This window comes from Poecilia latipinna, unplaced genomic scaffold (assembly GCF_001443285.1).
Source record: "Poecilia latipinna isolate Pla-1442-1.1 unplaced genomic scaffold, P_latipinna-1.0 Scaffold37, whole genome shotgun sequence".
Lineage (NCBI taxonomy): Eukaryota > Metazoa > Chordata > Actinopteri > Cyprinodontiformes > Poeciliidae > Poecilia > Poecilia latipinna.
In genome coordinates this window covers 1,331,960-1,359,453 of record NW_015112653.1, presented here as the reverse complement: position 1 = coordinate 1,359,453, position 27,494 = coordinate 1,331,960, and the positions used below count along the sequence as shown (strand labels likewise).

Genomic DNA, 27,494 nt, shown 5'->3' with positions numbered 1-27,494 from the left:
CTTTATCCTTGACCTGGTTGCAGTATTATTTTTAGAGTGTGTAAGAGTAAACATGGCTAAGCACAAATTTATGAAATATGTTTTAGATTTTCATTTATTAGAAAAAGTAAACTCATGATTCATTTTAAAAATTTGCACAAATACATAATAAAAAGCAGTGAAGATTATGGCAGTATGGCAAAATGTGAAAACGTTAAAAGGGTGTGAATACTTTTGCAAGGCACTGCACATGCCATTTAGTAGAATAAAACTGATGGCCTCGCTTTATTCTTTTTGTTACAAATGAAGAGCAGGCACATTTTATAAGTCGAAACTTGAAAGCTGTGGACTGTTGAGTTTTCTTTTACTTTGTTGAAATGTGCTTCTTGTTTGTTTGCCATTTTAAGTGTATTTCACTAATTATTTTTTTATTATTACTGTATTATTTTTATATTTTTTTATGTCTTTCAAAATACACCCTCGACGACAAGTTTTGCTTTAGACTATATAACAAAAATAAATCCGGAGTCTTTTTCATCATTCTGTTCAATATGTTGTACTTACATATTTAGAATAATTCTACATCAACAGCATTTTAATATTGACCGTTATTTTTAAATTGTATCAATTGGCTTATAATAATAATAATAATTAATAATAACCTTGTCTTGTGAGGTTTCTTTATCAATGTCCAAAGTTTGTTTATTTTCTACATGTAATTATCAGCCATGATTGTGGACATCGCCACGCACGCTCAGACAGAACGCATCACCTCCACGAGAAGAATTTTTGCACACGCTGCGTGACGTTTCACAGACAACCACTCGAAGACGGAGAGAGGTGGCACTGGAGCCCGGACGCTCTGCTTAGGTGTAAAGAGGTTTGTGCCCTAAAAGAACACCAATTTTCCCGTTTTCTGTCCCTGGTGGTCTGTGTACCTGTGTGAAAAGCAACATGCGGTCCACCGCACGGCTAGCTTCCCAGTCTGTGTGAGCGACCTGCGCTGCGGCACCTACAGATAAAAAAGTAGCTTGATGAGAATCCAAAGTAGTGGAAGTTTGGAGGGGACGCCATCTTTGGTCCCAGCTCTCCACGTCCCCAACACGGACTGTGTTTTCAGCAGCATACCACGGCAGGGGTGAAGGCCTCGGAAGGTATCGTTAAACGTCTTTAAAGTCTCTACATATTCCCCATTTCGTCCTTTGACAGAGGATTAAAGCAGTTCTTCTAAAACTACGGAACAAATTCTGTTCGCGAAAGCTGCTCGGCACTAGCTAACGTTTACAGTGAAGCGTCAGCTTCAAAGTCCATTGAGGCTGTTTGGGCTAGCTTGTAGCACCGAAGACAGGACCGTAGCTTAGTGCCCAGGCCAGTGTTGTAACCTTTTAGACAAATAACCTGCCTGGTGCAGAAAAATCTCTGTGGAGGACACATTTAGACGTTGTAATCGACGCATGTTTGACAAAAACATCACGTCGCTGGGAAGGCTAACTCTTGAAAACGAGTCAGTTGATGCAAGTAGAACAACCAAGCAGTTTCTGGAAGTGTTAATGTTATATCGATGGAGTCCTAACAAGCAAGGTTAAGGTGTGCAATCCTTTGTGTCCTGATTGTAGTCTTTACATACAGAAATTTGGATTATGTTATATCTAATGATTGGATGTACTTAACGGGACAGGAGTGCATTGAATCGGCTAGTAATTCAGATAAATTAGGCTGTTTGAAGATGTCCCCTTGCTATGGATGCTAACATACTGGACGCATGGTATCCCTGTTTGACCTCATCTCTTTATTTGAGTTTGCAAAACAGCCAAGGGGGATGAAAGCTGTTGTAACTCACTGTTATGTGGCTCTTGTGCCTACTTTAGGGTCAGCATTTTTCACCAGATATTGCGGTGATGGAGGAGTGAGCTCTGTTGGCTTCTCCTGTGCTCCTTGTATTACCACTGTACCACACAGTGATTGACAACAATGATGGCTGCCTACATCACAATGCCACTTGTCATTGTTAAAAATGTGTTTCTCCTGCTCTGAAGTTGTAGTTGTCAGTGAGTTAGCTCAGGTGTAAACTCTACACTCATATCATGGCTGGGCTTTATTTCTGACTCTGAATAAGTCGTCCATAAACAGGTGGTCAGTCTGCTGAACAGCATGGAGTTAAAATGACATCCACAACAAGGGCTGTAAGGGTTCAACCGCAGGCTCCTGCAGGGGCTTGAAAATAGATAACAGTCATACACTGAGGCCTTGTGTTTGAGACAGAAGGAAATCCTTGATAAAAAAGCACAAATGTGTGTGTGAAATTGGTATGCATGTTCTGTCTAACATTGGGGGGTATTGTAGGGCTCCTTAAGCCTGTTGTGATTGCCACACAAGTGTGATGTTGTCACATTTTTTTCCCCAAGAAACCACATTTGTTAAAGTGTCGAGTCATAATAAGTAGACGTGAGCCGGTATGTGATACTCGCAAAGTAAAAGAATATTTACACAAAAATTAAATACTGAAACGTAGAACATCATCTATTTCACAGTTATGTTTTTACAAGTTTTTGGTATTGTGATAAATGCTCAACATCTAATATGAACTCTCACTCAATTTAATAGTAACTATAATGTGCTAATTGTGTTGAGCGTTCTCCCTTTTTGCTGCACTGTCCTTCACAGTCTAAACAAGTACAATGAGCTGATATTATTGCATGGTTAATTGGTCAGGCTATCGAGTCAGATAGCCATCCTGGAGTTTGCTTCTAAATAGATGAGTGCAACTTGTTTTCCTTCTTTCAGCCAGTGGACAAGTCAGTAGCAGCATGTCTAGGAGGGCAGTACTACTTCACCCAATACCCTAGAAAAATAACAATAACTTGGGTCATTCTGGCACATTTTCTTCTACCTAATTAAAAAAGATTTTTAGCATTAAGGAGTGGTGCAGACAGCTTGACCAATTTTGAAAGTTTAAAAGGGAAAAAAATGTAATAACTCAATTGATGTTGTGGTGCAGATCACAGGCACATACCTAATTAAGGGAATTGAAAGAGCAGCTGTTCAGTAAGACATTTCTCAGTTGCTTTTGTAATGAGTTATTAAAGTATTTTATTAGTCAGAAGAAACAGTCATTTTGCAAAATGAAGCACTCAAGATGTGTTTTAAATATAGCACTTTGCATCAAATGCTGACGTCTCGATCTCGGCTGATCTCTGTTTAGCAGATCTCACATGACGCAGATCTCACGTGTCCAAATGCTGCCGAAACAATCGCCACGGCTTCTGACAAATGGAGAACACACACCGTGCATTGGAAAACCCACATCAAACAATCTGAAACTCCAAAATATTCAACCTGTTTTAAGTGAGACATTTGCGATGTAGTCCGCACAATCTGGTCTTCTGAAATCACTGGAACCTGCCGTTGATATGGGTCCAAATCAGACATAAAGATTGCAGTGAAAAGCCGCAAAGGGAAGAGTTTTAGAAGTAGCACTTCCCTTGAGGGTTGCTTGAATGCCTACAACAGCTGCTTCCTGTGGATTTTGCAGTTCTTATTTTGGAGATCATCATTAGCAACAGTGAACATACCAGTCATTTATTACCAGCATGATTTATATTTGCCCCGACAAGCTGGTGGAGGTTAAAGGTGAAAGCAACGAACTGGAAATGAGGTATCTGATTTACTGACGCACTTATTTTATTCAGGTGTATGCTCTCGTTACAAAATAATCTTAAGTAATTGACGGCAGCTTTTTGATTTGTTTTCTACTTTTGGCTCCTTGAATATGAAGCAAATGCAGACTGTATTCCTGTGGTTAGACGGATGATTTCGACAATAAAATGTGCTGCTGCAGATTTGATTGGAAGTCAAAGACCTATTGTGGAGAAACGCAACAAGAATAGTTTGTTGGGTTCTTGGGAAGGGGAGGAGGAAATTGAACGGCTGCCAAATTGTTTCCAACATTTTTCTTATTGCACAGGAGGTGGAATTTCTATTGCATTCATCAGGAACATTTCCAGCGAAGAGATTTGAGGTTTACGGAGGAAACTCCCTAAAATGTTGAATTATAGATGCATTTGAAGAAGAAAAAGTGATGCCAAATATGTCCTGGTCTCAAAACTTCTGCAATTTCACTAATAGTACATTTAAATTATAGTTGTTATATGAAGGCCCAGTTGTCTTTCTTTCTGTTTTTATTTTGTTGATTTTGGTATTATTTTAGTTGTGCAAGTTCTGAATACTATTGGTCTTTCTTTGGCTTCGTATGACTTTAATTCAATCACCTAATAAGTGTAGTACATCAGTATTTACAGAGTAATAATGCTTATGTAGCTTCAAAAGAGAATTCATGACTTAATGTAGCAATTTAAGTCCTGACTTCTTAAAACATGTTAAGTTTTCTGTACTTAACAAACTGGTTTGAGTTTATTTATAAATTAATGAACAAAATAATTAGTTAGAAATTGAATCTATAATAGGCGGTTCTGTGGATGAACTTAAAGGAAAATAATACATTTAACAGTTGGAAGTGCATTTCATATATTTTTGTGCTCTATTTAAAAATGGTGGCATATCATTTTTATGTGTTACATCTTGTACTATTATCATTATAAGCAGTTTTCATGGTCGTTTGTTTCTTGCGGAAATAAGCTTCCTTTGTGGATTACATGCCAAGAATCCAGTTTTTATTTCAGGTATGTGGGAAATTTTATGAATCGTGTCCCAGATTATATAAATCTGTTGCAGAAGTGGTGTTTTGTGTGGACATATTACAATATCAGCTTGGAAAACGTATCTTATATGAACTAGATTAATTGGCATTTTACATCAAACATATTTTGATTACTGTTGTTTCTATCAGTGGGTTCACTGCAGTATCTGTGTTCTGTAGATATACGGTTGTAATTTACCATCTGGACATCTTACAGCAGATTTGCTGGTAAATCTCAAACCTTCCTCTGCCAATTTTAGCTGATTCATATTTTAAAGAGATGGAAATAAGTTGTTTTCTACTGAAAATTTAACTTGGTAATAAAGTGTTCATAGTTCAAACAAACGAAACAATTGTTTCTCAAAAGCAGCTTTCAGTCACAAAATGTTTTACAAAGTTAGCAAAAAGCTCCATGTTGTGAAACAGGTATATCCATACAAATAAAACAGAACCACAATAAATGCAGCATTTAGTCCTTTACAGGACAGGTAATAGTTCACAACTTCTTTCCACAAACAAAATTTGCTACATTGTCAAATTTTAGGGATGCATGATACACTGGCAGAAATATCGGTATTGACTAATGTTTGTCAAATTTGAACATATCAGTATCATCCGATAGCTAAACTGACCCAATAACCGATGATTATTTCCATGTTGTTGGCCATGTGGTATTTGCTTGGTCATGTGACATGACAGTGATGTAGTGCAGGATTGGGAGACGTTTAACAGAAGCAGAGAAGTAATGTTAGTGGTTTGGTAGGTGTTTCACGGTCTTGAAATGGTATTATAATGTATAATATCAAAAATATTATTGGGTATCAATATCAGCCCAAATATCCCTATATAGGCGCACTCCTAATTCATTTATTGTTACTAAAAAAATTAGGTTTAAGCAGCATTTTGGCCATGTTTGATTAATTATTCATATTAAGAGGAGAGACAATCTCACCTTGTTGCAGAGGTTCGATGGTACAGCAGTTAAACAGGATATTTGTTTTATTTCAGAAAAATGCAAAAATGATTAGTGAGTTGATAATTTAACCTGTGTAGCATGTTGTGTTAGTCCAACCATGATTAGCTTAAAAGGGTTAGCCTGACTAGTGTGGAATAAGTAGGTTCTTATGTCTATGTTTCCTGATCCGGCATCTTTTAACTGACTTTAACAGGGAAAACTCTTTCTGTTATTTACTAACTCCAATCATAGCAGCATTAGAACAAACCCAACACGCCTCAGTAGAAAATACAGTTTCCTCTCTAGGAGCTGTGTTCAGCTTTTGTGTTTTCTCACAGTTAATTTTATGCACCTCACAGCTTTAAGTCTTTGTCCAGCTAAAACGGTTTTCACTTGATATGTTCACTGGTCAGAATTAAGATTTGAGTTTCTGCCCAGCTAGTTCCTGACTGGTCGCTGAATTCCTTTTATTATTTTCACACATCTTTATTTCCCCCCCCGCTTTTTTAAACGGGTCTTGAACATTTCAACCTCTTGAAATGCTGTGTGCTTTGCTAAGGCCCCGGTAGCTTTTCAAAATGGTTGTCTCATTAAAGCACAGGTTTAGTGTGCCGGCACCTCTGAGTCTGCAGCAACACAGAATCCCAAGGAGCTCCTGTATCATTCCCACCGGAGCGCAGCATTCAGCATCGCCTAGCAATCGAAAGATTCCTGTTGAACTCTCAGGATGGCAGCGCTTTGTAGCACAGAAAAGGCTGTAACCTCCGCTCTGTTATAAAACAGATTTGATACCTGCAGCATTCTTAATAATATGGGATTGTTTAAGTCTGGGCAAGAGTAAACTGTATTTGAAAAAAAAATACAGTTTGTTTTTCGCTGGAGTGGATTTTTTTTCAGTGCCCCTTGAGAATGGATATAAATTAGTTCTTTGTGTTAATGTTCTTACTACTGATGCTGTGCCATCTGCTCTTTATGGAGCAATGAAAAACTTCAATTAAGTAGAATCCTAAATAACAGGTGTTTATCCACCCAGGCACCATGGAGGAGCTGCACAGCCTGGACCCCCGCAGACAGGAACTGCTGGAGGCTCGTTTTATGGGTGGGGTCAGTGGCAGCACAGGGGGAAGCACGTGCAGCACAAGTGGAGGAACCAAAGTGAGTCTCAGTGTGTTAAGTTGGTTAAAATGGTGAAGGGTTTGTTTTTAATACTTTTTGGGGGGTCTCTCAAACTGATTCTAAGCTAAATGTTTTCTGTTTCCTGCAGGGACTGACCAACAATGAATGTTCAAATCATAGTTTTGGAAGTTTGGGATCCTTAAGTGACAAGGAGTCAGAGGTAAGGCAGAAACATTTCAAGTATGGCTTTAGAACCTTTTTACACTCATTACAGTCAACTGGTTGTATTTTGGATGCATGAACAACCTAATCTATTTGTTTTTTTAAAACAAATATTCAAGGTGCCCCTTAGCTTCTGCTTTTGTGATTAAATCGCTTCTATTTTAGATTGTGTAGATGGATAGCTGTAAACTTTGTTTTTTGTTCATCTGGTATTTGGAAGCAGTCAGTCACAGTTTGTATAACAGGGTTATGATGAAGTGATTGAGACCACATGTTAAAATACTGCAATATGTGTCATGTTTTGCAATAAATGGATCAATTTTTCTGCTCTGCAAATGCAATTTTCAGTTTTTTAGTTTCCTCTTTAAAGTTAAATAAACACCTCCAGGCTGTTTTTATTGAGTATATTTGGGGATTATGCTTGTGGTCTAAAAATATTCCAGTAAATCTTTGGTTTCTGCTAAAACTGTCCTGTTTTTCCTCATTTAATTGGGGTCTGGTGTAAAAAGAGGCAGTTCTACTGCATATTTGGTGGGCATATTAGACATACCCAGTATAAAACATATTTTATAACAGCTGTTACGGTTTGAAGATTTCACTTTGGCAGTTATGGACTTGTTCAACAGAAGTGATCCTGGTTTATGGAAATATTGAACTAATAAGATTACATACAGAAAAATCAAACCCAGATTAAAAAGTTTGGGATCAGCTGCATGCTCACTAAAGGCTCTGTCCAGATGGATAACAGGTTGGAAGTTGTGTTGTAATAATCTCTCTTTCCCCCCCCCCTTCCCAAATGTCATATTTCAGACTCCAGAGAAGAAACAGTCGGAAACAACCAGAGGCAGAAAAAGGAAGCCTGAGATCCAGTCAGAGAGCAGCCAAGGTTTAATTCTTTTTATTTTTGGACTTTTATTAAATAAGTCCAAAATATCTGAAAAAAACATTTCTTTTTAACCTAAAAACTTCCTCCTTTTCTCTTTGAAGGAAAATCAGCTGTGCGAGGACCCAAAATAAGTGATTACTTTGATGTAGGTTGCAGTTTTATATTCCTTGTACATTTCTTTACCTTTCATGGCTTGTTTTAATCTTCTGTTAACGAGAAGAGACCTCTGCAGTTTCTAGATGTGAAACTTGAACAGTCCTCTTTATCGCCTCGTAGTTTCAGGGAGGGAATGGGTCCAGTCCTGTGAGAGGCCTCCCCCCAGTGCTCCGCTCACCCCAGAACTCACATTCCCAGTCGGCTCAGGGCGTTGCTGTAAGTCATCCCACATCCTCAGATCCAGATCGTCTTTGGTTGCTCCATTTAATGGAAGTCAGTCTTAAAAAAAAAAACAATCTTTTTCTGTTTCAGGTTAGACAAAATAGTTCATCTCCTATTAATATGTCTTTTGGGGACCAGATGCCAAATCCAAAGCAACTATCGGTCAAATTTGTTCAGGTGAGGAGGATGGCTGAACTCTTGCATCAAGATGTTATTTGTAGTAGCTTGCATTAGTTTGAGAATCCTCCACTAACATTTCTGTTTTTGTTTGTTTTACTCTAGACTGACCTTACAGTTTTGAAGTTGGCGGCCCTTGAAAGTACAAAGAACCTAGACCTTGAGAAGAAGGAGGGTAGAATAGATGACTTGCTAAGGGTAAGAGACAAACAGGACAGGTTTCTGATCACATTAGTGCCTAACAAATTAAATAAAGCCTTCCTTTTTTTTTTTTTTGTATATTATGTAGCTGATGTATTTCCTGATCCTGCTTCTTAGGTAAACTGTGATCTCAGGAGGCAGATAGACGAGCAGCAAAAATTACTTGAAAAGTATAAGGAACGCTTGAATAAATGCATCACTATGAGCAAAAAGTTGCTTATAGAAAAGGTACATCAGGCTTCTTTCTTTTTACGGTTGAGATCATTTGTGAAATACGATGCAAATCATTGTTTGATATGATTGTTCAGAGCACACAGGAGAAGCAGGCCTGTCGGGAGAAGAGCATGCAGGATAGGCTACGTCTGGGCCATTTCACCACCGTGAGACACGGCGCCTCCTTCACAGAGCAGTGGACAGACGGCTACGCCTTCCAGAACCTCGTCAAGTAAAAACCTTTATTCCCTTCTAGTTTCACCTTAATCGCTCGACTAAAACAAATGTCTTTTAATGCTGGAGAACATTTTGACTTGTGGGGTTTTAAAAATGCAAATCCCATATTTGCATCAACAGGCAGCAGGAGTGGATAAATCAACAGAGAGAAGACATCGAGAGGCAGAGGAAACTTCTTGCCAAGAGGAAGCCTCCGTCCTCCAGCAACTCCCAAGCACCAACCACAAACTCGGAGCCAAAGCAACGCAAAACCAAGGCGGTGAACGGAGCAGAGAGCGATCCCTTTCTAAAACCCAGCCTACCTCAACTGTAAGACTTTGCATGTGTTATTTTTAAAAGTTGTAGCCTGGGTGAAGATTTTATGTCTATGTTGTTGTAGAAATGTGGGTTTTGCTCTGTACTATGTAAAGGTCAGAGTTTCCTCTGGAGCCTGGACGAGGCTGGAGTGTAATATTGGTGTTTTCTGGATATGTTTGTGAAAAACTAAGTACAATGCCAGAGTGTATTTAATTTTCTACGTCTTCCTTTCTACCTGTTACTTCCTGCACTTTTTCCTTCTTAGATTTTCCTTTTCACTTTTTTTCTCATCCTTGCTATTTTATTACGATTTTCCTATTATACTTCCTACTTTCCCTTTCTGCTTCCTCTCATCTTTTTGTTTTTCCTTTTTCCTTAATTTTATCCTTGCTGCTTTCATTCCTTTCTTATTCACTTCCTTGTTTGCTTTTGTGCTTTCTTTCTCATTTTTCCTGCTTCTTCCTACATTTGCTTTTTAATTCTTAATTTTAGTTTTCCCCCTGTATTTTTCCATCCTTTCCAATTTTCCCACATTTTTTCTCCTCAATTCCTTCTTTTTGTTTTGTTTCCCTGTTTCATCTACTTCCTTTTGATTCTTGCTTTCTTCTTTTCTTCTGATCAATAGATCTGCAGTTAATTCACTTAATTCTGGTTTCATACTTTAAGCATTTATTCTTTTCCAATAAATTTCTCATCCTTGCTATTTTATTACGATTTTCCTGTTATGCTTCCTACTTTCCTTTTCTCCTTCCTCTCATCTTTTTGTTTCCTTTTTCCTTCACAGCTGTACTGTGAGTAATCTCCTCTTTGCCTCTCATCCTGATTAGGCTGACTCTAGCAGAGTACCATGAACAGGAAGAGATCTTCAAACTGCGACTTGGACATCTGAAGAAGGTTTGTTTGTGATCACATATTTTTCATAATCACTGCAAATTGAATACAGTACTCTTTTTTTTTTTTTTTTTTTTTTTTTTTTTTTTTTTTTTTGTTTGTTTGTTTGGTTGGTTGGTTTTTGCAGCAATTGGCTTCAGTCATTTTTTTAAACATGTGCAACAATCTAGTGTCATTACTTGGTGTGAAGCTTAAAACTCAACTATTAGAAATTAATTAAATGCTTTGATTTCCCACCTTGTTTAAGACCAGTCCAGCAGTTTTACTTTGGCAGGTTGTGATGATCTCCTGCTCTCATCGCTGTCGGTTCTCTAAAGTTGCCTCTTTGCATTTGTGTGTTTACGTGCTTGAATCATTTATAGGAAGAAGCTGAGATCCAGGCTGAGCTGGAGCGCCTGGAGAGAGTCCGCAACCTTCACATTAGGGAGCTGAAGAGAATAAATAATGAAGACAGCTCCCAGTGAGTCTATATATAATCCTTTGACAGATGCTGCATTGACATTGGAACGTAATGCGCACACACGGATACCATCAACAGCCACTAAACTTGCTTTAAAGTCTGTTATTGCTTGACTAAAAGCTGCGTGGAGAATGAGCTGAAATAATAAATGATGTTTTTCTCCCGTTCTCCACCTTAAGATTTAAAGATCACCCCACGCTAAATGAACGGTATCTGCTCCTACACCTCTTGGGTCGGGGAGGCTTTAGTGAAGTTTACAAGGTAGGCTTGAAAGTGTTGCTGTCTCAGATTAAAGACTTAAAGGTCACCTGGTGCTGGGTTGTTTAAATAACATTACTACTTGTGCCCTTCAGGCTTTTGACTTGATTGAACAACGATATGCTGCTGTGAAGATTCACCAACTTAATAAGAACTGGAGAGAAGAGAAAAAGGAGAACTATCACAAGTATGTGGGTCTAATGGGAAACCAATAGTTCATAATCTACTGTGTCTTGACCTCTTTTTTTTGTTTGTTTTTTTTTTTGTTTAATGATGTAAAAACCACCTCGTTTTTGCCAGGCATGCATGTCGAGAGTACAGAATACACAAGGAGCTGGACCATCCCAGGATCGTAAAACTTTACGACTACTTCTCACTGGATACAGACACGTCGGTATCTGCCTGGACTCTTGTTCTTTCCGTGGTCTCTTGTTCGATGTCTGCTATAACCATTGACATTGATTCATTGAACAGGTTTTGTACCGTCATGGAGTACTGCGAGGGCAACGACTTGGATTTCTACTTGAAGCAGCATAAGCTAATGTCTGAGAAAGAGGCGCGGTCTATCGTCATGCAGATCGTGAACGCACTAAAATATCTAAACGAGATCAAACCTCCCATCATCCATTATGACCTTAAACCAGGTAAACGCACCATCTGAGTGCTTACCGCCTCTTAACGTTTGATCACAGGTTCAGTGTTGACCTTACTGTACTTTGACATGCAGGTAACATCTTGCTGGTGGACGGCACAGCCTGCGGGGAAATAAAAATCACCGACTTTGGTCTTTCCAAAATAATGGATGACGACAACTACGGCGTTGATGGGATGGACCTGACGTCGCAGGGGGCAGGAACCTACTGGTGAGGGAAACATGCATGAAGGCATCATATTTATAGAGAGCTGTTTAAAGGATTTACAAAAATAAACTTACCAATGCTCCTGGTTAATTCAAGTTGTATTCAATGTGTCTAAATATTCCTCCAAAGACCTTAAACCGTATTGATCTGATTCAAAGGTACCTTCCTCCTGAATGTTTTGTGGTTGGTAAAGAACCGCCAAAGATCTCCAATAAGGTGGATGTGTGGTCAGTCGGTGTCATCTTTTTCCAGTGTTTGTATGGAAGAAAGGTGAGACCGATATTTTGATAATATTTGTCTTCTGGTAACTTGAGCCTGAACCAAGTTTTCCCTGTTTTCCAGCCGTTTGGCCACAACCAGTCGCAGCAGGACATTCTGCAGGAGAACACTATTCTCAAAGCTACTGAGGTCCAGTTTCCTGTAAAGCCAGTCGTCAGTAATGAAGCTAAGGTAGGAGACTTGCTTGTTTTGGATTGTTTTACGAAGGTGTGTCTTTATACGTTTGCTATATATTTATTACCTGTATTGGAAAGTTTCAAAAATGAATATGTTTCCAGCTCTAAGCTGCCTCGGTACAGTGTAGCGGTTCTAAACTAGAAAGATCTGATTATATAAAAATAACTTGATTATATCTTATGTTTGGTTGTAACATTTGACCTTTTCTCGTTTCAATTATTCGAACTCACACTGGTTTTTAGATGTCATATTCTAGGCCGTCACATGTTGATTTACAGCAATTCTATATTATTCAGCATGTTAAGGTATAGTAAGCCTTTAATTTGATATCTTTTAATATAGCAGTACACACAAAACAAAAAAACCTAATTAAAGTACATTTATAAATCAGGGAACAGCACAAATTTTATTCTGTTTTATGAAAATTCCTCTAATTTATTAGACTTCTTATCAGAACCATTTTTATTCATACCTTTTACGTTTGAGAGTCTGGGAACATTTAATGCATGATCTATTATCACATTTCCAGGAGCTTGGCTTGTTTTGAGGCTTATTACTGCAGTTATTAGAAATAAATTACATGGGTAAAAATTTACTCCAGAAAAGGTGCTTGGTTCAGAGGCGATGCATTTTTTAAAAATTTTACTAGGGATATTAGGATAGAGTTTTGTAGAGGAAGACATCAAAGTTCTTTAAACTCATTCAAGTTTTTATCAACGCATTTATTCATTCATATCAGTATAAGTTGTCTAAAGCTTGTTGTTTCTCTCAACCTTCAATGAAATAGATTTTTAAATTGTTCACTGCTGCCGGTGAGAAAATGGAGTAAATTCTCATCAAGACTTGATCAACGTAACAGTATATCAGAACCCGGAGGTGTTTATTAGAAATGGCTCAAATCAACTTTGCAGTCTAAACTGTAAGAACCCAGACTGGACAACAATGAACAGGTTTTCCTTTTTCCTCCCTTCAGGCCTTCATAAGACGCTGCCTGGCCTACAGGAAGGAGGATCGAGTCGACGTTCTCCAGCTGGGAAGCGACCCCTACTTGCTCCCTCAAATGCGAAGATCGAGCTCCTCTGGAAATCTACAGATGAGCGCTGCTAGCGCTGGCTCAGCCTCATCCAGTCTCATCTCATACTGACAATTTTGAACTTTTTAAGAGAAGCCAAGCAAGAACTGAAGTTGCAACTATGAGGCTCATCGGGAGGCCTGGACTTGTGACCGGGGCAGCAGAAAGAACAGGACCGGAGCGGGGGGATGTTTGTTGGCCGCCTCCGACCTGCGCCTGGATTCTTCTCCTTTATCAGGACTTTTATCAGCGGAAGGATGGAGAAGTCGTGTTTTACAGAACGTGTGTTGGGATGGGCGTCCAACAAAAGCACTGAAACTATGTATTTTGAAGAAAATGTGACTGGACACCCTGTAGAGAAGTTCCAGATGGATGGAGCATTCAGTGGCTGAATGGAGATTCGGCTGTGTGCCATTTGATTTAATAAGACTGTCCTGCCAGGATGCAAATGATTCAGCTGCTAGAAGTTAATTTACTGTGAGGAGAAGTCAGTCATCGTTATGTAGAATTAAAGAAATTTCACTATTGATTTGGATAATTGTTCTGTTTTTTTTGTTTCCTCCCCCCCACAAATGTTAGGCTTTAATTTGAGTAACTTAGCCATGGGAATGTAATGTGTAGCATATAAGTGACATCTAGTGTCATGTAGGCTGGAGCAGCATACTTACATACATTAAATGCACAAAGTAACCAAATGTAGAAAAATGTGTAAAACCCTATGCAGGAATATTAACGTATAAATTGGAAACTGTATATGCTGTATAGGTGAATTTTCAAATTTTGAGCTGCAGCAGTGATGTGTTAAAGGAGTTAAAAGTTTTCCTGACATAAAATGAGTTTCCCGGAGTGTTTTCATTTTGCTGCTTTGCTGCTCTTACTTTTTCAAGGGCTGTATGTTCCACTTTGGGTACAAGTTGTACAGTTCTGCTTAGAGTGAATAATAAATTCCAGGAAATGTTTTTTTTTTTTTCCTCCCTCAGTGAATGTTATTGATCTGATACCCAATTCTTATCTATTTACTGGTGCCTTTCAGGGTAGAATAATCAAAACTAAATTGCACAGGAGGGGCTCAGCCCTCTGACAATGGATTAACCGGATGATTGGCTGGATCCAAAACTAAATTCAGTGAAAATCAGATGCTGAAAAACAGTAGGGTTTTTTTTTTTTTGGTTAAGACTTACAACTCATAAAAACTCACTTTGGCATCCTATATTGTGCAGACCATTAAACTGATTAATACAAATGTCACAAATGTGCTAAAATATAGGCTAACAAAGTACAAAATTTGTTAACGTTTGCATTATCCTTCCACATAACTTTTCATTCGTTTGATTTCATGCCCCACTTTCATCCTTGTAGAGATTCAGTGACTGAACAGTCAGATCAGCGTTGTTGGTAGTTTGATGGCAGGTTTCCTGACCACAATTTGTCTGAGAAACGTAATGTTGGGTTTTCATTATCTTAACTTCTTGAAATTAACAGAGCGCTCAAAGTTTCGATTTAAAAAAAAAGTTTCTCAAATACTTAACCACCACGTGTAGTCAAGGCTATACCACCATCTTCTGGTTGAGTGTGGAACTGCATGTTTTTCCTTAAAAAGAATCAGGTAAAACCAGAACAGAATAACTGGAGTCAAGATTATAACAAACTTTATGTGTTTTTCTTTTTCAAAGATGGTTTTACAACAGTGCAAACAAACCTGGAAAAAAAATCCTCAGCAGTTCAAAGTCTTACTTTTTTTTTTTAAAATGTTCCTCTTGATACTTTTCAGTAATCTAACCACTAAAATGAAATGATACCGACAACCGCATTCAAGTTTTCCCACATTTTATGATCGGCTTCTGAGGACAAGTGAAAATGCATAGTACCAGCCTTGAATTGTGTCTAAATTCAGCTGAAACTCCTCGCATGTATCTTCAGCGTCCTCCAGGAGCTCGTATGCAAACATGGTTTAAACGACCCATTTGTCAGCGACTGACTGCTTATGCTGTGAAAGGACTTGAGGGCGAGGTGTCGTCTTTACGAGTTCCCTCGTGCTAAGATGAGTCCACAGTTACAGTGAAATTAATTGCTCCGGAGTTGGGCACTGATGAATGGTTGGGGGCTTTGGTCAGTGAACTGTTCATGTGGATGGTGGAAGAGGGATAGATGGTGGTGTGTGAATTAACAGCAACGGGTGGATAAATGAAGTCGGAAGGAGTAACACTGGAAACTGCGGCTGGAAGGTTGAGAGGAGGAAGAGCTGCAGAGAGCAACAGAAATAAAGCTGCATTAGAAGATTTATTTTATCTTTGAGTAAACATAAAATGCATCTTTCAAATCCTGACCGTATTTATTAGACAAACCCTTAGTTAAAAAGGTAATCATCCTGCTTGCCAAGTCAGGGGTTTACTATGATTAATTGCAAGACCTGTAATATCAATAAAAGACTCAAATGGAACCTGTCTGACAACATGAAGTAGGCGAAACAACTGCAAAAGGAAACAAACAAATTATGTTCAAAGACATGGAGATCAGTATGGAAAAGGTTACAAAGCCGATTCTAAAGCTTTGGGATTGCAGGAAACCACAGTGACAGCCATTTCCCATAAATGGAGAAAAATGTTTATGGTAATGAACCCTGCCAGGAGGCAAAATTACTGGAAGAGTGCATCTGCAATTCATTCAGGAAGTCACCTAGCAACGCAGCATCTAGAGCTCTGGAGGCCTCGCTCAGTACTCATGAATCAATCTCACACAAACGAAGCAAACGCGGCATCCGTGGGAGAGAAACCTCTACTGACCAAAAAGAAAACAAAGACCTGTCCCACATTTCCACAAAAAAAAAAACATCCTCATGCTCCCCAAGACTTCAGGAAATATTCTGTGGACTGTTGAGAAAAACAAGTGTGTGCATCTGACTCGGGAAAAAAATAAAACAACCTCATACTGACTCAAACATGCAATAATGTGAGGCACTGCTGCTTCAGGACCAGAATGACTTAAGTCGTAAATTCTGCCATCTATCAGAAAATCCTGACTCTGATCAGTTTATCACAGAGTTTAAGGGGGGAATTTTTCACATATGCGCATGTTGCTGTGGATGGCCTTTCTCTGTCAATAAATTGAAAACATACAAACACAAGATGGCTTAAAAGAATTTTGAAATATTACACGCCATCAAGCATTTTCAGCAAATGAAAATGTTTAAACAAGAGGATGTGTGCGATACAAGCAGCTACTTTCACTGTATTTTTGTGAAATACAAAACTTCAAACGGCATTCACAATTATTAAGAATCTAAGCACAGAGAGGTGAAGCGCAGCATACCGTCATGCTGTGTCCCAAGTCCAGGCGGCAGAACATGACCCACTTCAGGCAAAGCAGTGTTTAAGTTCGGGAGATTAGGAAAGGCTGGAATAGCTCCAGAAAGGGGAATCAAGCCTGAGCGACAAGAAATCAAAGCAACTTTAGACACAGACTGGAGTCCAGGTGTTTATAAAAACAGCAGCAATCCCTTTTTTTTTTCTTTTTTTTCCCCAACTAACACACACAATTTAAGTTAATTGGCAAAGTATCCAAACTAACAGCAGTTTCAATGATCTCGTTTCTAAACTTGTTGCAGAACTTTTAACATGTAGTGTGATGCCGTCAATAGCTCTGGTATTCGAGATAATTATATGACGTACCTAACGAAACCCTTGGTTCATTTTCTTTAGCCGTTTATTCTTTTGTGCAACATTTGGATACTTGTGATGTAAAAAAAAAAAAAAACAAGCTCACAAACCTGGTTGTGTTGCAGCACCATTTATAGTCACAGGGAGCGTTTGTTTGGGAATTACATCTTTGGGCGGTGGGATGATGGGAAATCCTGAAACAGCAGGATGGTAGTAGAAACATGTCAACGATGGGGGTGGGCAGGGACGAAAGGTCAATTTAATACGACTGGTAGATCCAGGATTGGCCAGTAAAAATTTGAAAGAATCCGATTTAAAAAAAAATCAGATTCAGTGTTTTACCTGTCGGCGTGTTAACGAGGACAGCCGTTGGCTCAGAGCTGACTGACAAGCTGCTGAGAGGCTGCTCTAATCCAGTTGGAGCAGAAGACGAGACGACAACTGGAACGGTTGGAATGACAGCAGAGAGTTGGACCTGGTAACCAGAATTTCTTTATCTCTAAATGTCATCAACAAGATCTCGACAGACATGAAGCAATATGTAATTTTTCCGGATTGAGTTGCCACGGACACATCACCTTACCTCCGTGTAGCCGTCTTTGGGTATATGAGACGCCTTATGATTCTGCGAAGGGAAACGGGAGTTCTTTTCCTCCTTAAGCGTAGGTATCCTGTGCAGGTAACCAAACCCAATCTTGCATCCGAGACTGCGGAAACAGAAATGCGGACAAAACAGCAGAACGGCTCAAGAAAGGAAAGGTTTTTTTTTTTTTTTTTTTTCCCAAAATAAGATGCTGAACCAAACCAAACTCGTAGTGAAACTCTGAAAGCAAAACTAAAACATTTAATGATTTAACACATTAATAGCTTCAAGTTCAGTTCAGTCACAAATAAACTCTAGCAGAAATTTTAACCCAGGACCTGTCTGGGTCTATGAACAGCAGATAAGTCAGGGGTCACACATTCACCCGACTTGTCAGCATCTTAGTCTTTTGTTTATAATCAAGTATTTTTTTTTTTTTGTTCGTTTTAATGCAATCTTGACTCTGAAAAGTCTGCTTTTGTCACGCACATGGAAAGCATTCCTTGACAGTCAGCCGGCGGGTGAACTGGGTCAAAATGACGACGCAGTAAAGTGGGAGGAGTTTTCAAACGTCTGGCCTGCACGACGAGTTTCAAAGGGATGTGCAAGAGCCTAATATATAAAACTCTGGCTAGTTGAAGACCAGATCTTCCTCCAATGCAGTAAAATCACTACCGTTCCTACTGCTGGAGGAGAAGCATTCAAGGTACGTCTTGCCTGATGCACCAGTTGACAAATAGTATGCAATCCCGTACTCTGGTATTTCCTTCAGTCATGCCAAGCTGACAATCCTGCTTGAAGATAAATGACTAGCCAGGGGAGTGTCTTTTTCTATTCTTGGCTAAAGATGGGAGAGAAAATCAGATTTCACAATCACTTTCAGGAGGCACCATATGTATCCTGCACCTGCTTTTTGGAATTAGGTGAAGTTTCATTCATGCATCTGGCCCATAAAGATTCAAGTAGAGAGGAGGCAGATTTGCACCGGAGGCAATTAGGTTTTGTGCCTCTTTTTTTTTTATGTCGCAGTAAAATGATCAGCAAAGGTAATCTCTCCAATGTGTTTTCAAAAAGTATGACCTGAATTTTCCATTGTCAAAAGGCAACGTGGATCGTTTTCTCCGCGCATCATACCTGCCATCTCCGCCCCAGTCGGAGTTTGGGGTGATGATCACCTCGCGGCAGTTGTCTGCGTCTGTGTTGTAAACGTAGAGCTTCAGCTCCTTCCCTTCGTGCGCTTCGACGAGAGAGAACAGGTCTTCGTTCTGAACAAAAACACAGGCCAGGTATAGATATGTAGCAAATTTGATCTTAAGTGCCTAGTAAAAGTGTCAGTCCACACAGTAAACAAAGCGGTGGCAGCGTCGTGTTGTTTGGATGCTTTGGTTCAGCAGATACAGGAGCAAATCTTGACAGAAAACCTGTCAGAGCTTCACTTTCAGAAGGATGTCAACCCTAAACATTAAGCCAAGAACTACAATGAAATGTTGTAGCTCAAAGCATATTCGTGTGTTCAAATGGCCTAGTCCAAGTCATGACAACCTGCAACTTGAAAACGGTTGTTCTCAGATACTCTTCGTCCAATCTGACATTCCTCTTTGTAGAAAAGAATGGGCAAACAATGAGGCGCTGGTAGAGACAGAGCAAAAAATGAGATGCAGCTGCATTTGCAGTGAATCCACAAAGTACCGACCACTGAATATAAATGCACTCCACACTTTTCAGATTTGTACTTCTATTGAAAAAACACGTAGAGACCGAAGTATAATTTCAATTCAAAATTCTTCATCACTCCGACATGAAATTGCCAAAAAATAAAAAAAATTCTGATGTTTGCAGTTGAAGAGTAAATCGTTTTGCAAGCCGCCACACAAAAGACTTCCAATCAGCACAGAGGGCGTACCTCACGCATAGCCGTGTCCGCTCCGATTATGTAGTCAACGTAGGGCCTCAAATCAGCCAGGCCTGCAGGAGAGTTTGGCTCCACCTCCTCAATAAAGAAACAACACACGCAAGCATTAACTCGGTGGATCTGATGGCAAACAGAGCTTCAACGAGACCTGCACACTCACCAAGACGTGCCAAACGTTTTGATTGGCCCTTTCAAAGCTGCAGAAGCGAATGCTGAGCCCCAGAAGGCCCTGGCCGCCCCACGTGTTGCTGGGTGTGATGGTCGTCTCCCGGACAGTTTGCGTTCTGCTGTTGTACAGCAGCATCTTGACGGGCCTCTCCACGTTCACTCTCAGCAGCTCTTTCAGGGTGTCGTTGTCCCTGTTCTGTTGCGAACATACTTTAATACTTTAAAAATCAGCGCTCAAACAGGAAGACGGCCGTCCGAGCCCTGGATCGGGATGCTTCACATAAACACCTACCAGTCTAGTGTCACAAACTGAGATGATAAAATCGAAGAATGGCTCCAGTCGTGCGTGGTAACCCGGGGAATGTTCCTGCACCTGAAAAGGTTCGCAGGGGTTTTCAGTTCAGGACAAGCGCACCAAAGCAGAACAATTAGGAATGAAGAATGAAGACGTACGTCCGGTCCTTCAAGCAGACCGTACATGAAATCCTGTTTGATATGTACGTTTTGTGCCAAAGCAGCAAAGAGAAGATAAAACATTTAAACCAACAGAGACCGGAGTAAGATGAAAACAGAATATTTGACATTGCATGGGTATGTGCATTAGTCACTGAAAAACTAGGCTGTTATGCACCTAAATAAATATAGGCAGCCAATTATAGAAAAAAAAAAACCCACACTGTCCATATTTAGAACCATCTTTGGCATGAATTGAATTCTTCACATCAGCCTCTGGGATCTCGGCTCACTTCGCTTCGCCTCGTTGGCTCAGTTCACCGACGCCTGCGGGGATTTGTTGTAAAGTTTCTGTGATGTAATTTTAAAGAGGCCCAGGTCAGACTTTGGAATGGGTTGTTTAAAAAAAATAAAATAGATACAAATTTAGTTCTGTTTCATACATTTTTTTTTCATAAATTTGACAGCTGAAAATGAATTTAGTGAATTATGCCCCACAGTCCAGCTTGGACATGAATACATTTTCTGAAATTGAGTATCTGGCCCTTTTGGAAATTTTATAACTTGTCTTCCATTTGAAGTGTTGTGATTAGTTGAATATGATGTCCAATGTTTCCTACAAATGTCCATAGAAAATGGTTTCTTATTATTTTTTACCTGCTACAGCAAAATAAAGACTATTATTCAGTTTTTCCATTTTTTGCAGACTTGTCACTGAATAGCTTTTGATTTTTGCCTCCACAGTACATTTATCTTTGTCTTATAGTTTGGCCTAACTTCCTTATTATACAGCCTTTACTGTTGGACAGCTGGTTTCTCAGCTGGCCCTAAAAAACATTAATGAAGAAAGGACAAGAGGTTTCAGTCAAACAATGCAAGACACCCTATTGTCGTCCTGATTTTACTATATGCAATATTAAAATGTCAAGGATCTGCTTGAACTGCTATGAAATAAGCTGCTATATAAGTATTATGGATTCAGGCTAAGGTAGTAATACATGACTATATAATACTGTTGTCGCATACAGTAAAGACTTGAGCACAATTTTTGGATTCTCTACCAAATGGTTCCTCTTAGTAAGTTCAGGTAAAAAAGGCAAAAAGGAGATAAAAACAGTGGCGTTATTATAAGACTTTCTTGGTATTTTTTTTAAATAGTCAGTTGAGCATCCTGGGTATGTGGACTTTCTAAGACGTTTTTTTAAAGAAGCAAATAGAGTTTTGTCCTCTTTGAGTCTGAGAAGCTCTAACTTAATGACCTCAGAAGGAAAACATACAATCCTCTGGGTTAAACGCGTTTTATGGTGAAGCAGGTTTAACTCGTCTGAAGAACAAATAGGTGGTGATGAATGACGGCGACACGTGGCTCTGAGCAAGAACAGAGGCAGATTTAAATCACCCTAACGTTAACAAGAGCATTTTCCACTCTTTATCTTACAGAACTGAGATGTCTGAGAATAAATTGACTACAATCAAGGGATTACATCGTGGATAATCTGCACTATGTCAACAAACCGCACCCTAAGAGTTTTAAGGCTTTTCGGGGTCACTTTTCAGTTTTCCTCATCAGTTAAAACAGCAGATCTTTACGCAAAGGGGAAAGGTCACTGCAACGCCAGCCAGCAGGTCAAACTCGTTAAAAAATATATATTAAAACGAATTAATGTAAATAAAGGTCATCTTTGTCATACGTTACGCCAGTGACTGTTGATTTTACATGGAGACACCTGCCTTACAAGTTTAAAAAAAAAAAAAAACAACAAAAAAGAAAAAAACCCGCCCAGTTGTTAAATGCCGTTTATAAACGCTCCAGTCTTTGTCTATGTTCTCTCTGGCAACCTTCAGTCTGACCAGCAGGTTTTTCTTAGAAAGCAAAGGTCTCCTAATTCTTCTCATGCCTCTTTAAATCCCTCACGAGCCTCGAGATTTTTGGAAACCAGGCAAATGTCCTTTCAAATATTTAGCAACAAAGTTTTTCTATTGTGTGCAACTCATACGACACATCTAGTGTGACTCTAGCCATTATTAATAGGAATATATATATCTGGGTATCCAATTTTATTTCTCAGAAATTGAGATTTTTTTTTTTCAAATTACATTTTGCAAAACAACTTTTAAAATTAATTTTAAAGATGTAAGCTTTTTAACAAAATATACAAACGAAATGCACAGACTTTCATTTGGTGACCTGTTTTCCACACAGCAGTATGCCTGAATTTTTAAAGGTTATATTTTGCAAAAACAATGCCAAAATATATGAAAATAATAATTTTGGTCTGATAAATGCACATTTCTCTTTTGCTATATTAACTAATGGCTTAACCTTAGATTTGCTTAAATACGTTAAACTCAAAATCAAAAACACTTTGGAAAAAAAATCCTGACTCAAGGGATCATATTTCATGCACGAAAGGTTTGAGATTAATTTTAAATAAGTCACACCATTATTTGGTTGTAATTGGTTTCAACTTTCTTCGTATAAAGCTTTAGTATAAGAATATATTATTTTGGTGTTGAAATATTGGATATTGAAATCACAGCTGTTGACCTTTATCGCTCCTTAGGTTTGGAAATAATATACATTTATTGCTCCTAAAGAAGAAAATAACAGATTAGGGACAATACGCTTTGATGCAAAGCCCTACTTTTTTGTTTGTAATTTTCATAAAGAAAAAAAAAAGGAATGAAGAGAGACTGACAACACGAAGTAAGCTAAAATATCTTAAAAAGGATCCCATCTGGTCCTGATATGGGTAAATGATTGAGAAACAGAGTCCTTGACATGTTTACATTTACATTATTCTTATCTGACCTTATAGTTTTCTTGTTTTTGAGCTCAGTTGGTTTTAGTAAAGCTTGACCTAATTCTGCACTGAGTGGGTCCCAAGAGGATCTCCAAATGATATTTGGTCCTCAGTCCAGAGTTGGATGTGCAGATAAAACTATCCCAGGAATCCCTTCTATTCAGACTAAAGGTGGGGACAGGACACACCTTTCCCCATTAGTCATGTAGTGGCCACACCGGTTATTCTGGCATCCAGGAGAATAATCTCCTGAGAGCTGCGAATCGAAGATGAGAACGGCACAAACAGGCATTAAACACGTCCAACATTTCATTTAATTTCATTTCATTTCAATTCATAGATGCATTCATCTCCTGACGCACTCCAGTGAAACCGGAGCGGACGCCTCCGCGTCAGCCTCGTTAATCTGCTCCACGTTAAAGACGTGCAGCTGTTTTCACTTGGATTCACATCTGAAGCAACGAGGAAACGCTTCCTATGGCGGACGTATATCTCCGTATGTGAATCCTCCTCATGTTCCCCCATTAGATACAAACCAGCGCACCGCAGTGTGAACGTGTGTCTTAATTTCATAGAGGAGCGTTAATGTTAGCCGCGCAGGCGACCATTGCAGCTGCTCTTACCCGAAGGACGTGGTAACCTTCGGACCCTCCACCGGGGATCTGGACGCTCTGAGAGGCCCCCATGTCCCCCCCTGAATCCGACCGCCGCGGTGGGATATTTGCGCTGGTTTAACAGGCGGCTCCGTCGGGAAGAGTCATGTCGTGATTCCTGTCGTTCGTGGTGTCCTGCTGCTGCACTTCCTGTGCTGCAGTCCTCCCTCCTCCCTGCCAGCTGTGTGATGACAGCATCTCCCGAGCTATGATGTCACCGACTCCAAAAATACGACACGCAGGTGTATCTCAGTGAATTACAATAGGCAAGTTCGAACATAATTAAATTTCATGATCGTACTGACATAACATAAGCCCAGTCAAAAATGAAAGCGGACAGAAATAAGAAAAAAAAAGGTAATGCCAGGACACGACAGCCATTAACACCTTTCAAGTGTAACACCTGGATTGGTCATTGCTAAAGAGGCTAATTGTTCACAAAGCCTTGTATCCATGCATATTAATGGAAAGTAACGCGGAAGGAAAAAGTGCGAGATAACTGCAATCTCAAGAAGATTGTGAATTTCAACAGGTTGTGGGATATTACTGCTTGAAGTGCCATTTCTTCTCCAGCTGCTTGTCAGTCAGATTTTTATCAGCAGAAGCCTCTTACCAAGTGGTACACCTTCCAGATAAAAGTAAATTTTGCATTTCATTTTGACAGCGAGTTCAAGAAATTGAAAATTCCCAGTTGTTTAAAAGCTGAAGGTTCTGAAGTAGTTAGAATCTCAAACAACTTGCTGCATATTAGTGGTTTGTTACATTTATTGTATTCTTTTTCCTGTAAGTTGAACCATTCATATGATTTATAGTTTTGCTTTTTAAACGTCACTATTTCAGTCCATTTCTTTTTTCAATTTGCTCAATGTCAAGATTTCCATATGTGTTTTCTTTTCTTTCTTTCCTTTATTACCCTAAAATCACTAGCCTGTTTGTACTTTCTCTAATTTTGACACCCAGATCTCCGGTGCTGAATTAACTCCTCAGAGTAAATTTCCAATCATTGACTGCTTCAAAAAAACCGTTTGAGGTACATATTCTCCCCAATATAAAGATGTTCCTACTTTTAAATATTCCTACTTCTTTTGAATCGTCCTTTGATGCCCGTCTTTAATTTTAGCGGAACGATTCTTGAAGCAGTAATATCAACACAATGCTGCCCCCTACCACAAATCAGATGAACTGCAAGCTGCTTGGAACAGCAACTTTGAATAAGTGTCCCGTTCATTGCAATAGAATAGACTAACACGAATTCATGTGTTTCTGTAGAAGTTAGGGGCGTCAATGTGTGTGTTTCAATAACTTACTAAAATAAACTAGAAAACCAAACAAACAAAACAAAAAAATAAAAACAATTGCTGGATATGTATCCCTGTCAAAGAAATATCTTATTTACAAATTAGATTTCAGAAAAACAAATGGGCATACAAAGAAAAAGGTAAAAAAACAACAACAAAAAAACAGGTATTTGCTCCCTTTGCTTCAGGTATAATTAGCAAACTAGAATAGTAGTTTTTCCATAGAAGACATCTGTAAAGGTCAGACATCTGTGAGGGTAAAAGAGTTGAACATGCAACCTCTTCAGGAGATTGCAGTCACAGGATCTAGAACAGTTTGGATAAACTTGTATGAGTCACAGCAAAACTGATTTCCCCTTTGGAGTCGACAAAGCGTTTTGAATTGAATTAAATTTGAACTGATGAGAACAAAAACTGCTGAGCAACTGAGGCTCATGTTCAGAAACAATGATCACCGACTTGCCAGCAATGTGTGTTTTCAAATAAATTAAACATCCCCCAAGTGAAGTGATTCAGCGACTGCAACTTTTTTTATTGTTTTCTTACAACTGAAATAGAAATGTTTGGATTTTAAACTATTTCCTATTATTTTTAAGTTTCCTTTTTTAACAAGTGGTTTCAAAGAGGAGTTCTATTGTTATTCCAGAGCGGTGGTGTGGTGTTTTGCATGGAGACACTTACCCTTTCAAGCTGTAGATAAATAAACTCCAGAGTTGAGCAGCTGCTTGGTGATGCCTTGAAAAAAATAAGACCACTGCTCTGGGTCGCTGCACTAAAATTACTATTCTGCACTCCCTCAAGATTTTACAACTAAAGCTGCAAAAAAAAAAAAAAAAAAGAGGGTAATACCATTTTATTTTGTCACTTTAACCACAAAAATCCAGCCTGCAAGAAAAATGGTGGACTTCTGTGCTGCAAACAAAACTAAAGCTACAAACATCCTGAGCCATTGATGTCTGAGACAATGTTGTACATCTTTTAGAGGTCCAGGATATTTTTGTCTAATATATAAATGCTGATGTATTTGCTCTCTGCTCCACAAGGAGACAGAGAAAAAAAAAATGCAAATCCGATTTAAATAAAAGCCTAACTATGTATAAACATTATGTATAAACTTAAACTTTTCCACTTTTTCTCACATTGCTGCCTTATAGTTTAACCATTTTTTGTTAGGTTCTTCTATGAAAGACCAACATATAAGACCAAATGTCCGGTTAAGACACAAATGGACTATATTTACTAATTACTTGACTTCTGAAGGCAGCTGGTTGTGCTCGATTTTTTTTATTGTTTATTTATTTTTAGAGAGATCATAACGTAGGGGGTTGAACACAGCTGCCGGAAACACTTTTCACATTTTTATATGTTCACCTTGAAACCATGTATCATTTTCTTTCCACTTTGTAATTACGCTTTATTTTGTGTTGGTCCATCACATAAAACCACACTTCAAAGTATTTTTCTTTGAAGTGTGGCTCCAAACGGACAAAAGGTGGAAAAGTTCAAGGAGTATGGAAACTTTGGCATTGTAATTTGAACGACATCACATGTGTTCCCTGCTAGTCTGCTCTGTTTTATTTTTTGTTTGTTTGTTTTTTTTACAGGAAGTAGAAATGACTTACTGATCCTGCAGAAAACAGCTTGTTTTCTTTATCAAGCCTGTATAACAATCCCTTGCCAACATAATCTTGGTTTTTTGGAGTCAGTAAGCTGCAGTATTTCTGCCCAGAGGCTCATATCCTTTCCCCCCACCCCCCCAAAAAACAACAACAACAATAAAACACCCAGTTGTTTTACTAGAAGCCATTAAAAAAAAAGAAAAAAAAAGAAATGCCACATTAGATTTGCAAGGAAATGGACAAGTTATTAATCTACATCTCAACATTCAGTCTCCACCAATATTGATCAGTCTATGGACACATAATCATTAAGAGAAGGCAATTTAGATAAGATTTAGATTTAGAAGGCCATTTATAATTGGTTATAATTATAACCAATTATAATTAGCTGAGCAGATGGAGGCCTTAAGGTGTTATAATTGATCCGGTTATCAGCATTTAGTCAAGTGCAGTTAGTGTTTTGGTTTAACCATAAAAATGCTCAAATTACGTTGGTACCTAAAGACGAATTAGCTAATGAGTGATTCTTCTTCATGCACAGGGCACTTTCACAAGCAAAGCTGTTATCAAAGCTAACAATAATGATAATGTAGGGCTAAAGCTAATTCAAAGAGAAGCATTTAGTCTGCTGAGCTGTGTGTGTGAGCAGCGTGAGGATGAAGGAGGGGGAAGGGCTGGCAGGCAGCCTGCAGTCAATATCATCTTTTCATTAGACTTCCCTCACACAATGGGAGCGTCAGTATCTATCAGGAAACTAATGTGGCAGTGATTCCCAAAGGCGGGAGATATATTTAGCACATCAGGGAAGGGCTGACAAGATCCATGGATTCATGAGATACAGAGAGAGAGACAGAGCGACAGAGAAGGGAAGATAAGAATGAAGAGGAGAAGGTGGTCAGTGACTCAACATGGAAACCTTGCTCAAAATTTCCACCAGACTGATGTCTTTTAAAGGAAAAAAAAAAAAAGCATTTATTCTCGTCTAAAGAACGTT

At 38.9% G+C, this 27,494-nt stretch overlaps 2 protein-coding genes across 4 annotated transcripts; one reads left to right on the top strand and one right to left on the bottom strand.

Annotated features, from left to right (window-relative positions):
* The first annotated feature begins 729 nt into the window (after nt 1-729).
* Nucleotides 730-14,313, top strand: tlk1a (tousled-like kinase 1a). Its single transcript, XM_015045346.1, is given in 23 exon segments — nt 730-1,055; nt 1,057-1,092; nt 1,094-1,133; nt 6,664-6,785; nt 6,895-6,966; nt 7,779-7,854; nt 7,956-7,999; nt 8,131-8,226; nt 8,323-8,409; nt 8,515-8,607; nt 8,728-8,838; nt 8,919-9,055; nt 9,181-9,369; nt 10,185-10,251; nt 10,611-10,708; nt 10,888-10,969; nt 11,062-11,153; nt 11,267-11,356; nt 11,441-11,610; nt 11,694-11,829; nt 11,985-12,096; nt 12,169-12,276; nt 13,256-14,313. Coding segments are annotated over 23 exon segments (2,271 nt in total). The 5' UTR covers nt 730-1,013; the 3' UTR covers nt 13,427-14,313.
* A 673-nt stretch (nt 14,314-14,986) lies between these two features.
* On the bottom strand, nt 14,987-23,906 carry LOC106955262 (Golgi reassembly-stacking protein 2). 3 transcript variants are annotated; one of them, XM_015045354.1, is made up of 10 exons: nt 23,554-23,906; nt 19,966-20,046; nt 19,666-19,869; nt 19,497-19,583; nt 18,728-18,858; nt 17,594-17,717; nt 17,353-17,485; nt 17,121-17,204; nt 16,664-16,777; nt 14,987-15,596 (listed from the first exon to the last, which is right to left on the bottom strand). In XM_015045354.1, exons 1-10 carry the CDS (start codon nt 23,614-23,616, stop codon nt 15,391-15,393), a joined length of 1,227 nt encoding a protein of 408 aa, XP_014900840.1. In that variant the 5' UTR covers nt 23,617-23,906; the 3' UTR covers nt 14,987-15,390. The 3 variants fall into 3 exon arrangements, with proteins under 3 accessions (XP_014900840.1, XP_014900848.1, XP_014900855.1); XM_015045362.1 differs by lacking the exon at nt 16,664-16,777; XM_015045369.1 differs by lacking the exon at nt 23,554-23,906 and having other exon boundaries at nt 19,666-19,883; nt 19,966-23,541.
* Nucleotides 23,907-27,494: the final 3,588 nt, after the last annotated feature.

Excerpts from the sequence above, each read along its gene's own strand:
- LOC106955262 (XM_015045354.1), bottom strand. The coding sequence starts at position 23,616 with ATGGGGGCCTCTCAGAGCGTCCAGATCCCCGGTGGAGGGTCCGAAGGT. Across the intron at positions 17,718-18,727 it reads GACTGGGGCGGAGATGGCAG|TCTCGGATGCAAGATTGGGT; the intron begins GTATGATGCGCG and ends CTGTTTCCGCAG. Across the intron at positions 17,486-17,593 it reads CCAAAGACGGCTACACGGAG|GTCCAACTCTCTGCTGTCAT; the intron begins GTAAGGTGATGT and ends TCTGGTTACCAG.